At 37.5% G+C, this 13,442-nt stretch overlaps 1 protein-coding gene across 1 annotated transcript in view; it reads left to right on the top strand.

The window, feature by feature from the left end:
• The first annotated feature begins 5,743 nt into the window (after window positions 1-5,743).
• Window positions 5,744-13,442, top strand: part of sntg1 (syntrophin, gamma 1) — a 33,572-nt gene continuing 25,873 nt past the window's right edge. The window contains exons 1-8 of the mRNA XM_030161057.1: window positions 5,744-6,106; window positions 8,209-8,258; window positions 10,247-10,381; window positions 11,327-11,383; window positions 11,564-11,621; window positions 11,715-11,758; window positions 12,141-12,182; window positions 12,491-12,593. Of these exons, the coding sequence (XP_030016917.1) occupies window positions 8,232-8,258; window positions 10,247-10,381; window positions 11,327-11,383; window positions 11,564-11,621; window positions 11,715-11,758; window positions 12,141-12,182; window positions 12,491-12,593 (466 nt within the window). The 5' untranslated portion in view covers window positions 5,744-6,106; window positions 8,209-8,231. The remainder of the gene's footprint in view (window positions 6,107-8,208; window positions 8,259-10,246; window positions 10,382-11,326; window positions 11,384-11,563; window positions 11,622-11,714; window positions 11,759-12,140; window positions 12,183-12,490; window positions 12,594-13,442) is intronic.

The following is a 13,442-nucleotide window of genomic DNA, read 5'->3' on the forward strand; positions in this document are numbered from 1 at the left end:
CAGCACTGAACGCAGAGGAGAAGCCATAGATATCTGTCTCTCAGTGCACTGGAATAATATTAGTGTTTGGTGTGCCACAAAATCAGTGTCATGCAACAAGACGAGCATTAGTCTTAGAGTGATGGCTAATGAAGTGAATGCACACTAAACTCTCATGGCAGGGAAGACAGAAGACACACAACTCTCATTTACATGCACCTCATATAGCAGCTCATCTGATTTAGAGGTTGAGGGCTGCAACACAGACCAAAGCACTGAAGGCGACACGCAGGTGATAACTGCCCCAAGAAAAGCAATAAGAGGTTACATTATACATAAAGATTTATGACACCGCCGCACTGCTTGACATATAGAGAGGAAACCATCGTGGATAAAGATCTGTGCATGTGTACATCGTCAGTGTCTTTGTGTTGAGGGCATGCAGTATTTCCTTCATGCTTTTACAACCCGTAAGTATAGCCCGGGCCGGACAATTTTAGGTCACATTTGATTAATGTTGAGAGTCTGCTTATTCGTTAAGCACCGCTGCCTTGACAGCATGCTACAGTAGCAGCTCAACCTTGATGGAGCACAGTCTTGTACACTGTAAATTGCATTATTGTATTTCCCTAGAACATTTGCAGTTCATTCAACTTATGAAAAGCAAAATAGCCTCGAGCAGTAATTAACCCACGTCACAGTTTTTTGCTTATGGTGACAAAACAACCCATCCTACTGTACGTTGTGTAGAGTTAAAACAGTTATGAAATTGTTGTGTGAAAAGTAAATGTGTGGCAAATATGTTTCCCGAAGCTGGATTGTGTTTGCTGCTGTAAGTAATTAAAGACAATCATGAATTTCTTCCTCATCCTCATAAGTTGGCCTTTTCATCTCCACTATAGTTTAGCAGTTGTTCAGGTTACAATTTACACAGCATCATTTAACATCCTAGATAGTAATTGGTTTCATGTCATGCAGTTTGACTTCATAAATAATGAGGATATTTAAAGCGGTCTCTATTTCTCTGCTTTATATTTAGCAAGAGAACAGATGTGTACCTTGACTGAGTAGCTTCACATCAATGTAGCATAGCCTTAAGCAGTATGCTGAGCTTTTTAATCCTTTCATGTACTTTACACGCAGCATGATGCTGGTTCCGGGCCTCAAGTCTTCCGCAATGCCTGAAATACAATACATCCTTGAAATACAAAAACAAGTATATGCATATTTATAATTGAATCGCATATTTATTATAATTTGGGGAGTGAAATTCATTATTGAAGGTATTATAAAGGCCGTGTGTATATTTTCAAGCCTCATTAACACATTCTTGTATTCAAAATGCTTACTTACCCAATCCATTTGTCCGCGGGCACTGCATCATTATATCATATTATGCTGAAGAACACATGCTAATTAAAAGACCTGTGCAGGATCTTTTCAGCCTCTAGCTGTTGGTTTTTGCGCTGCATGCACCGTGTTGTCCGTCCATACACAAGGAACCAGTTTGTAAAATCATTCTTTGAGATTAAAGTTGGCACCTACCTGATATTTGCTGGTTTTCTGCTGCCAAAAAACATGCATCACAGTCAGATGGGTCATGAGCTCAGTCTATAATGTGTCCATCACTAATTTACTTCTCTGCCTATCACTCATGAGCATATGGCTTAGAGAGTGCCGCTGGCTGCTTACTGAGCCTCAAGTATTGACTTACGAGGTAATGAAAGGACTTATATTTTTTGACAAATGCCTTAAAAGATCGGAAAACATGATGAGATACTCTTCTATTTTGACCGAATGATCGATTCTGAACATAATCTGGAAGAAGAGAGGTGATGTTGCCCCTCTAGCGGTGCATAAAGTACAGCCTGTTGAATGCCAGATATGATCAGTAAATATAACTCAGATGTAATACTGCTCAAATGGATGAAATACGAAGTGTTTACAGCCTCTGGAAGGTAAGAATTTTCTGGGGGTTTTTTTGGTTTTTTTTTTTAAATCAGGTTGACCATGAAGTTGACTAACGCTTCTGGATCCAGGGCTGAAAAGAACCAATTTTTTTTTTTCCCTTGGACACTATGAAAATAGTAATAATTGCTTGATAAACTGGTTTTGTGAAGTGCAACAATGGCATCACAAAGTCAATTAAACTGCTTTAGCTTTTGGGCCATTTGTTGGCGAGACAAACCCTCGAAATGTGACTTTTTATACGCTAAACAATTAATTGATTCATTGTGAAAATAACCTGAGGATTAGATGAAAATAATTATTATTTACAGCCCTACAGAAGATTAATCAATAGGAAAAATAATTGCTAGTTGTAGCTGTAAAACTAAGTGACAAAGAATAAGGGTGTACATTTAGAACAACAGGGGAGACTGGCAGCTCACAAAAGACATTTCATTATGTTTTTGTGTTGTTTTTTTAACTAACTGGCAGATCTGTGAAATCTCATCAACACGATGCCGTCAATGTTAAGCAGGACTCTTTTGGGATGCCATAATGTTTGAATAACATAATATCTGCTATCATCACATGCCAAATTAAAAGCAGCACTCGCAGGCACCATATGTTCCAGGTCACAGAGCAAGTGAACATACAGTAAGTGAAACCCATCTCAATTTTCAAGTAGTAAAAGTATATTTGCTGGAGCACTCTGCAGACAGCTGCTCCACCTGCGCAGAGAAATGGTCATTCATCATCCTGGATGGGCCACAGCTGTCCTCAGATCTAAGAGATGGAGATGTCATGTTGCAATCTACGAATCATCCAGACAATCTAGCTCCACTCTTCTCCACAGTGCCTGCCATTGTGTCAAAGACAGGAACATTATTTGGAAAACATTGCCCGGCAAATTGGTAGGACCGGAAATATCTGATGGCGTAGTGGTGGAAGGGGTAGCGCTGACTCGACTTAAAAGGCACAAAAGGTTCCGCGTATTTAATCTTAGATAGATGGATGCAAAAGAAAGGAGGACAAAAAAAAAAACCAAAGTGGTTGGCGTCTGACAGGATGGGCGGGAGGGCACCTGCTCATTTCAGATCTGCAGACACTTTTTTTTTTTTTTTTCCGGCCAGCCACGTGAAGACATTCATTTTTAAAGAAGATCCGCAAATGATGTCAGGATTCCTCTTACATTCATTACACAGAGCTGACTCGACTCTGACACAGACAGCTCAGAGTGTAGAGTGTGGGTGCAGGTGGAGAAAAGGTTGGAGAAAAAAAAAAAAAACCTGTGATCCTAGAATTACATCCCAAAGAGCCAAGACGTCTAAAAGGAGACCGAAGGGCCTCACAAACTGACACAAAACAACCATAGATTCAATATATCAGGCAGAGAAACACACACTCTCTTTATGTGTCTTATATTTGGCTGTAAAATGTACCGCACCATCTTTTCTAATACGTGTGAGTGATGAATAACAAGTTCTTCTCTGAACTGATAAATCTGCTCAACACTGCGTTGTCATATTTTGTCACTGATTAATTGTTTACACACACACATCACATGTTCCCAGAGCCTGAGGTGGTGACTTCAATTTGTTTGTTTTCCCAGAACACAAATGAACAATTCACTAGTAAAGCAAAGATGTCAGTAATTCTTCGCATATTGTTACCCTCATAGCATAAATGCCAAAGTCATATTTTTGGCCAAATTGCAATATCTGTGTAACATGACTCTCATAACACTGTTGCTTCATTTTTTATCATTGGCTCTGACCTGAAAAATCTGACTTTTATTATGTTATGAGGATAAACATATGAGAAGCTGAAACGGTCATATTATTCCAAATAAAGGACAGATTTTTAATGATATAAATTAGTGGACACATTGGAGTTGTAGTTAACCTCAAATCCTGTTTACAGTTTCTACTATTGTGATTCTTTAATTCAGGGGTGTTAAACATACGGCCCGTGGGCCAAAACTGGCCCACCAAAGGGTCCGATCTGGCCTGTGGGATGACTCACTGAAATGTAAAAATTACACTGAAGATATTAACAGTTAAGGATGTTAAAACCATTTTAGTTCAGGGGTCACATACAGGCCAATTTGATCTCAAGTGGGTCAGACCAGTAAAACACTATACTATATTTATAATAAATAATGACAACTCCAAATTTTCCTTTTTGTTTTAGAAGATGTAAAATTACATGAAAATGTACATTTACACATGATCCTTTCAAAAAAAAAAAAAAAAAAAAAACCTGAACAAATATGGACAACATGAAATGACTTACAAGAATTAAATGCAATTTTATCAGTATTCTGCCTGTAAATGTTTTGAGTATTTGTAGGTCCACTGTGATCTGTAAGTTGTAATGCACATGTGTAAGTGATAAACTGAGGCAGAATATTGTTAAAATTGCACTTATTTTTTAAAATCAATTTCAGGTTGTTCATGTTATTCGCATTTTGTTTAAAGTATAGTTTGTAGACGTATACATTTTCATAATATAATTTTACTTTTTTCACTCTGAAACATTGAACAGATTGAATATCATTCATTTTTAATCCATATTAATCGCGTTTCATTTTGCATGAGCAGACAGACTCAAGAAAGAAGGGAATATATATGCACTTAATGTGTTTGATGTAAGCGGGGTGATGCGTTAGCCGAAGTACTAGCAGAATCCCCGACTAACGTATGCTTCACATTAATGTGGTGTTTTAAGGTGGAAGTGCTTCTGTGAAAAGAAAACTCCATCCTGTAGAGTGTGCATAATACTTTGTGTCTGTCGACTGTTCCGTCTTGGGTTTTTTTGTCCTCATATTTCCATCCATGAGCCAATGTGATGTTTATGGTCTTCCATCTTTATGGGTTGGTTCTGCTGCCTGTCACTACCGGATCAACTGCCCATTTGTTCATGCACGACAGTATCTCTACTTGGACAAACTGCCCCAAATGCATTGGCAGAGACGTTCAGAGTCATTCTGTGCTACAGATGGGTTAATTGCGTTAAAATTTTTAATCAGATTAATCATGATGATGAATTAATCTGTGTTAACACGTTAAGTTTGACAGCCCTAGTTATTATTTTACTGGTCCGGGCCTCTGGAGGTCATAGTGGGTTTTCATGTGGCCCCTGAACTAAAATGATGTAATTGATTTGATCCATGTTTTCTTGTTTCCTTATATGAACGCTTCCCTCTGTGTTTAGACAAAGACAAGTAGGTTTGATAATTTTGGTAAAGCCACTGTGAATCTATAATCAGAAGTCAATGATTTATGCATGAAATTCAGCTTCAAATGCACACACTAACTTATTCAGAATGCTCTGACACAATAGTTGGTGTAGTTTAACAAAAAGATGGCGTCTATCCAACAATGCATCGTAACGAGGAAGATCTCTCAAGGGTGCGATACTCCAACTCAGTAAATGTTCTGAAAGCGTCATTGAGTCATTTCAGTTTGGCACATGGAACAAGAAAATGGAAGAATGCGAGTTAATTGCATTTTGGCGTTTGTGAGCTTGAATCCACAGGTTTTTAGATGCGATCTGTCATCAGACGCTGAGGAGTGGGATTCAAGCTTTTCAATCTTTTTTGAAATAGGTGCTTATTTGGGAAATAAAGCTGTGAATTGCTTCCGCTTTCACATCCCACATACAGAACATGCTGTAGTTATACTGACATCACACGTATCTGTGTTTACTGGCATCAAGAGGCTGCAACTTTTCAGGCGTAGTCACAGACATATAATCAGCGATGCTTACTTCTGTTTTGTTTTTAAAACCTTTTTTCTGGTGTTTTGTCTCCGATCGCAGCAACTCCTCACCTGTGAGTGGATCCTTGGTTCCAAAGCCGATGTGGATCAGAATGAGACCACATCCTCCTGTTACTGCAGCACTGCCACTGATCAGGGACTACCGGGAGTGAAACCTCGCTGCAGGATAGCCTCATTCTGCTTTTCAGCGGCAGCTCCACTGGGAATCATCCTGTCCCTGCCCCTGCAACACCCACCGCCAGCCAGGAGGGTTGACAGCACTGCCCCCCCCCCTCCCCATCCCCCTTTAGTGTGACAGCCATGATTCGGGAAGGCCCTCTGCTTGGGCTCAGATCAGGGAGCATTTCACTTCTAGATGGCTAGATCTCCACATACAAAGATCTGGGGGCCTTTCTACTGAGGTAAGCCTCCAACTCCCTCTGCAGCACAGGCTCCATAACTCAGATGTGAGCCTTTTTTGTACTCATTTTGTGGAGTCAAGTGGCAGTCACGTCTGATTAAAACTGAGTGGAACTGGTTTATGTAAATGATGCTGCTCCTCTCTTCTTATTCCTTGAGACTAAACCTGTGTATTTGTCTGCATAAAGCAACCTAGATAAATGACTGCAGTGGTTATTTTCCATGTTGATTACAGTAGTATTTTCAATTAGTTATTCCCAAAAGCCTCAGATGATGTCCACAGGTGTCTTCTTCAGTCCCAAAAACAAAAATACTCTATCGTTTACTAAGACAAAAGAGGACAGAAGCCAGAAATAAGCAGAATCAGAGCATTTAGATTTTTTTTCTGTGAAAGTTTTCTCACTGATTAAGATCAAACGCATCTTCTGATCATAAATGTTTAATAATATTTGAGCCACTAATCCTATCGATATATATAAATAATTCAGGCAAAATGCTCTGTTTCTCACTGGCATCAGATATTTGGACATTCAGAGGTTGTGTACTGAACATAGAAACATGCCAACATTGAGGCACCAGTAAAACCCATGTAGTTTGACAAATGACAGTGGTTGTAGACGCTTGTTGCATTCAGTTAATGATACATTTTGACGAAAAAGTCCATTTTTCTTTAAATTTACTTGAGCTTGTATGAACATCTACATCAGGGGTGTCAAAGTCATTTTAGTTCAGGGGCCACATTTAGCTAAATTTGATCTGAAGTGGGCCGGACCAGTAAAGTAATAACATAATAATATATAAATAATCTCAATTCCAAACTTTCCTCATGTGTTAGTGTGAAAAAAGTAAGATTACTTTATGAAAATGTTTACATCCACAAACTACCCTTCAAAACCATGTGAATAACATGAACAAACTGAATAAATATGTGCAATTTTAACAATATTATGCTTCAGTCTATTATTTACAGACATAATATTGTTAAAATTGTAGTTACTTCTCTTAAAATATTTCAGGTTGATCATATTTGTTCAGGTTATTCACAGTTTTTGCAAAACTATGCTGTGTTTTAGTGTAAATATGTGAAAATATATACATTTACAAAGAGAAAAATTTGGAGTTATGACTATTTATAGGTTATTACCATAGTATTTCAGTGATCCAACCCACTTTAGATCATATTGGTCTGAATGTGGAACCTGAACTAAAATGATTGTTAATATTTTAGTGATTAGTGATAGTAATTTTTGCATTTCACACATTCATCCAAAGGGCTGGATTGGACCCTTTGGTGGGCCGGATTTAGCCCCCGGACCGCATGTTTGACACCTGTGATCTACATGATCAGCAGTTTAAATACAGGAAAATACACAAATTACACTGAAAAAAAAGCAAAATAAGCAGGATAATATTACAATCAAGTTAAATATAGGAAATGACTTGATACTAACTGAAATGTGCAAAATGCATGAGCTAATTTTATATTAAAATATGATAAATGGTGATAAATCATTTGGTAAAGGTTAGGTGGAAAGAATCATGCATAGTTCAAGGTCTTTAGGGATTATTTGATCAGGAAATAGAGGGAAATTCATTGAGTAACTGAACCACTCTGCAGGTCTGCTTATATTGTTAAGAAGTCTGTGGTGTTTAACCCCTCTAGTGGCGCATACATTGAGATGTTTTCTCATATCACGAGCTCTGTCTCACAAGGCATCGGGTGTGTTAACAGTTCATTTTTCTCAGAGCACTGGATGCGATATTGAAACATTTATTAGGATACCTGGGCTCTCACCTTTGCTAATAAATTATTCATTATCTTTTAATGGGCTCCGGTTTTCTTCCTAGATTGCTCAACTGGGACTTTTTTTCTGCCGTTGAATTGAATCTAGAAGGAATGCATTTCAATGGAAAAAAAACCTCCTTCTCCCCCCACCCCTCTGCCTGTGTTCTGTATGAAAAGCCGGACTATAATGAACACAGACATACCGCTAACAGTGCCACTTTGAATCAGCTGTATGATTTTTTTTGCTGCAGAAAGTCACTCATGTCATTAAGTATTTTCTCCTGCAGTCTAACTCAATCTTGTTTTTCTCCATTGCAGTATCCTTCACTGCATAGTAGCACATGGATTTCAAGACTTCAAATGAAGAGGTTGGTTTGAATCAAATCAATGCAACATCTGACAGTGAATTGACTGTAATTATTGAAACGGCTTTGCTATTTCCAAACGGCAGAGTTACGTACATCTGGAGATGAAATGGAGCATGCCAGTATATCTAAAAGCGTGTGGCGAAGATGACGTGTCCTTGTTGAATATCTGGTGCTGTCAGCACTGTAAATAGTCGTGTTCACAGTATCTGATTGGAGACGGTGATGTAGATAATAACAGAGGAGGGACTGGGAGAGTCATAGTGAAACAAAACAGGATCTCAGATAAGGCCAATTATGTACAATGCAACCATTACAACAGGTCAAACATGACTCTGACCCACCTATGTGCATTATGGCACTGCTGCACTCATTTTGCTTCGCTAATGACTCCTGCAGACACACACACACGCACACACACAGTTGGTCATATGATTTGAATTAATTTCTCTTGGTGCAGCAGCTGGCGGAGACTCATCTCTTCGCATACCTTATTACGGGTGAAATATGCTCCATAAACCGACTTTGATTCAAGTTTGACCTGCTGTTAAGAACTCCAAGAATAGCAACGACACGCAACTGTCTCGTTAACTGATGACTGGCGTATCCCAGGTGACAAGGATGCTGACATTTTTTTTTTTTTCTATTAGCAGTCTTGTCAGGTGAAGGTGGTTCTTTTTTATTCAGACCTTTTTAAGTCAAGGGCAGGCCAGGAATGGCAATTAACCAGGGTGGCGAAGGATATGCTGAATGCAAATTTATGCGGATTAGCATGTTTTGAATGGATCATTGGAAACACACATGGTCCTCACACTTGTTTGATTTATAGGGAAATTATAATGTGGAGGGTCCAGCCACTTAATTCTGCTGGTTCTTAATTTGTCAGCAGCAGCAGCGGCTCTGTACTTTGAATAAATGAGATGATATAACATCAGCAGTGTTATATTTCCGCTTTCATAATATTGAGATTTGATGTAAATAGGGATGTAACGATATGAAAATTTCATATCACGCTTATTGTGACCAAAATTATCATGGTTATCATTATTATCGCAGTATTGTTGAAACTGTGCTCAAAATGTTCAAAAAGTACTGATACACACACTGAAATAATTTAACCAAGTTGTATTGTAGAAAAAAAAAACAACAAAAAACCCAAATAAAATAATAGTCACAATGTACCTTCTGTTGGCAGAAACATTCAAATATTAACCCTTAGTGGTCTGAGCCTATTTTGTCCATTTTTCAGTATTTTTGATTTTTCCTTCATATACTATATAAACAAATGTTTACTATACCCATGTTTAGTATCTTTTTTTTTTCAGCACAACTTTATTTATATCATCTTTCTATTATTTTTTTCACTTTAACCTACTATAAAAACATAAAAGGACAGAAAACACAAAAAAAAAATAAAATCCAATTTGAAAAATATATATACTTTATTGCATAAATAACACAAAGATGCTTAACAAACCTTTTCAAAGAATTTAAAAGTGAATGTTGGTTCCAAATATTAGGTATAGAAAATTAAAATTGTAATAAATTAAAACTATACTCAAATATTTGACATAAAAGCAGATCTTTACATAGGCGTTTTTTTCCCCTAAAAGTGCGGTACTCAAATACGTTATCATGATAATTAGAATTTAAACGGTAATACTAACCGTCTGCAATTTTATCGCGGTTTATCATTATACCGGTAATCGTTACATCCCTAGATGTAAACAAAGCGTACCTACTTTATAAAAACCACAATTCATAAGATCATGATCAAATGATAAATCAAGTTTGTGACAAATGCAGTTATTAGTTCCAATATTAATAAGAAAGTAGCAAGAAAGAAATAAAATAACAGTCATCACCAAGCACTGTATCATAATTTCCATGTTCATCCCGCAACAAGTCTCTCAATGACATTTTCATTTCATGGCCAGTTAATTTAGTCACGAAGGGATGATAAATGATTTCATCTTTCTGACTGTTCGCAGACAAAGACTGGGATTTATTTGATGCAAGAAGGTAATGAGGAGCCGTTTAATATTCGACTACACTTGGCCAAGGATATTCTGACCATTCAAGAGCAAGATGTCATCTGTGTGTCAGGAGAGCCTTTTTATTCAAGTGTAAGTAACCGGAGTCTTGCCTCATAATTGTAGTAAGACGTAGTGTACAATACTAAAGGTTACAGTGTAGAGGGAGTGAGAATGGCTGCGTTAATGACAACACCAGATAATCTAATCCTCATAAATCAAATGTCACGATTTAATAGCGTTCAACCTATTTAATCATGAGGTATAAAGTCTAATCCCTTGATCGCACTTGTTATCAGGTCTGACAACTTTTTCCTCACATTATTAAATGCACTGTTACTCATAATAAATCTCCACGAAACCCCCCCAAGTCCATGACCTTTCACAAAGTGGCATTATTCAACAGTTTACTGGATAAAAATCTTCAAAGATAAATGGAGGAAGCACTCGTGTCCTTGTGAAACATGATTACTAATTAATGAAAAGGACAATGACACGGGTTATGCAAATGCAACCTTAGCATGTCATGGTGCAGAATTTTAAGCACTGGCGAGCCATGCGATAATCCTTTAAATTATACGCCTGTAACTGAGTGGTAATGCGAGGAAAATGCAGGGAAATAACCAAGTAAGATGAAATGGGAAGCTGTGGTATTGGGATGAGAGGAAATGATAGAAATTTAAAGGAAGAACAGAGTAAAATAAAGTTAAAAAGAGAAGAGTTTGGCTGCAGTATATGAAAGAGTCTCACCTACTGTTACATTTGCTTTGACATTGCTATGGTAATGATCTGAGTCACACTGGCATCAGATCTGACACATAATACTGAAAGTTCAAGCCTAAAATGTCTAAAATATCTCTTATCGCATTTGAATTTACTGTTTTGTTTTATTTTAGTTGCATTTAAATTGGCTTATTTGGACCAAAATTAGCAAAACATACAGTCCTAGTTATATCAAACTGCAAATATATGAGATGACACATTGCATTTTATAGCACTGATGTGACTGTTTGGGGTAAAAGGCTGAATGTCTTGCAGGAGAGGACAGTAACCATCAGGAGGCAGACGATCGGAGGGTTCGGCCTGAGCATCAAGGTAATTTAGATCTCAGCTGATTAGCCCACTCCTGGCAACTTCTTTAAATTAAGTTTGAACAAGCGTAATCGATCATTTTCTTGTCAAACATAACCGTGTTCGCAGCAGGGTTGGGTGAAAATGGATTTCCTCTCAAACATCTTTGCGTTTCGTAGCTGATTTTAATCTTCTGTGTTCCAGGGTGGAGCAGAGCATAAAATCCCTGTTGTCATATCAAAAATATCAAAGGAACAAAAAGGTATATGTTTTTGTTTCAGATAAATTTTATTTTCAGCTATTCTTCTGCCCCCCTTTTTTTTTTTTTACTGAAGTCATTTTTTTCTCTTTCCAGCTGAACTCTCTGGGCTACTTTTCATTGGAGATGGAATCCTTCAGGTAAAATGCCAAAAGTCACATTATGCATCACGTCCTACTCTGCAAAATAACACACACCTTTAATAATTCATGCACCACATATCCACAAAACTGCTACATAGACTATAGGTAAATGTCACATACAGAGTCTTTGATTTGTTACAGATATTTCAGCAGTGTTCTCTGACTCAGCGTGTGTGATGCACAGGAAACATTTATAAAGTAGCAAAAAGACTTTCTGTATTCGTGGAAGCTGTGGATGTGCCCCTCTGCCGTTTACAGTTTTAGTGCAGATGCCATAACTGTTATTGTGCGTGCCTCATTAATCATTTTGGAGATAGAGCTGCAGTGATATGATGCCAAGCAGTATTATTTAGGGTAACCCTGTTACTGTTGTTTCTAGATAAATGGAATAAACGTTAGAAGCTATCGCCATGAGGAAGTGGTAAGCTGTCAGCTCATATCTCATATTTCCTTACACTACAACAGCTCTCTCAGCAGCTTATCTTGTTTTACCGTGATTTGTATCTTTTTTTTTTTTTTTTTTTGACACTGTGACATGTTAAAACCATTTTTCTGTTTCATCTCTTTTTAAAATGTAACACTAAGAATATTTGCATGGAACATAACTTTAAGTCTCTGTAAAATCATTCTTAGTGAGACATTGGTACGCAATGTGTTGCTGCAACAGAAAATCAGCAGAAACCACTCAGTGTTCCTGTAAAAAGATATTCCTGTGGTTTTGCCTTCCAGGTCCAGGTTTTGAGAAACGCTGGTGAAGAAGTGACTCTTACGGTCTCATTTCTAAAGAAGACTCCAGCCTTTCTGAAACTGCCCCTGTGTGAGGACTGCACCTGTAAGAAACCTTTACGTACTCAATCTAGCGATAAACGAAGGAATGCCTCCAAAACAATTAACCACGAGTATTCCTTCTCTGGTCAGTCAAATTTTCTGGTTGTCACGGCAACTATAAACTAGACCTATTTTTATGAAAACATTTACATTCATCTGCTACATTCTTTTATCAGTCTACAAGTAAAGAAGAGACAAATAAAATAACACATCTCAGGCTTTACAAAAGACTAATCAGAAGGAGCGGATGTTACTCGCTGTGGTGCAATTGATTGCTCTTGCAGAGGAGTCGCTCATCAGACATGAAAGCCTTTATAAAACCCTTTCATATGTGTATGTAGGCCAGGTTGACTGGCCATCCAACAGGAGAGATGAATACAAATTGACAGGGAGGAGAAGACTATAGCGAAGGAGTAACAAATAACACAGTTTAGTCGGCGACTGTGATTCACTGCATTTGGAAACGTTGAAATTGACGGAGGTGTTGCTCTAAATTTGGAAGATTCTTTTTTTTTTTGTCACTTTTTTTCACTAATTTAAAGATTCATAAAGTACGCACTACGTTAAAAAGTTTCTGTATCACCATCTGTGGAGTAAAATTATGGAACAAATTTTGTGTGGAGATAAAACAAATATATGAAACATAAGTCAGTTTAAAAAAAGAGATAAAAAATTGATTCTTGAGAGGTACAGTATTTCATAATGACAATGAGGCCTGTTTGTTTATGGATGATGTTGTATTGATAAATCTGCTGTAATTATTGAAGAAAATGGTTGAATTGTTGAGTCTGTTTGTATGACTGTACTGACATGAACATTTTGTGGTGAATAATTCAGTTACTGCATTATGGAT

This window comes from Sphaeramia orbicularis, chromosome 17 (genome assembly GCF_902148855.1).
Source record: "Sphaeramia orbicularis chromosome 17, fSphaOr1.1, whole genome shotgun sequence".
Lineage (NCBI taxonomy): Eukaryota > Metazoa > Chordata > Actinopteri > Kurtiformes > Apogonidae > Sphaeramia > Sphaeramia orbicularis.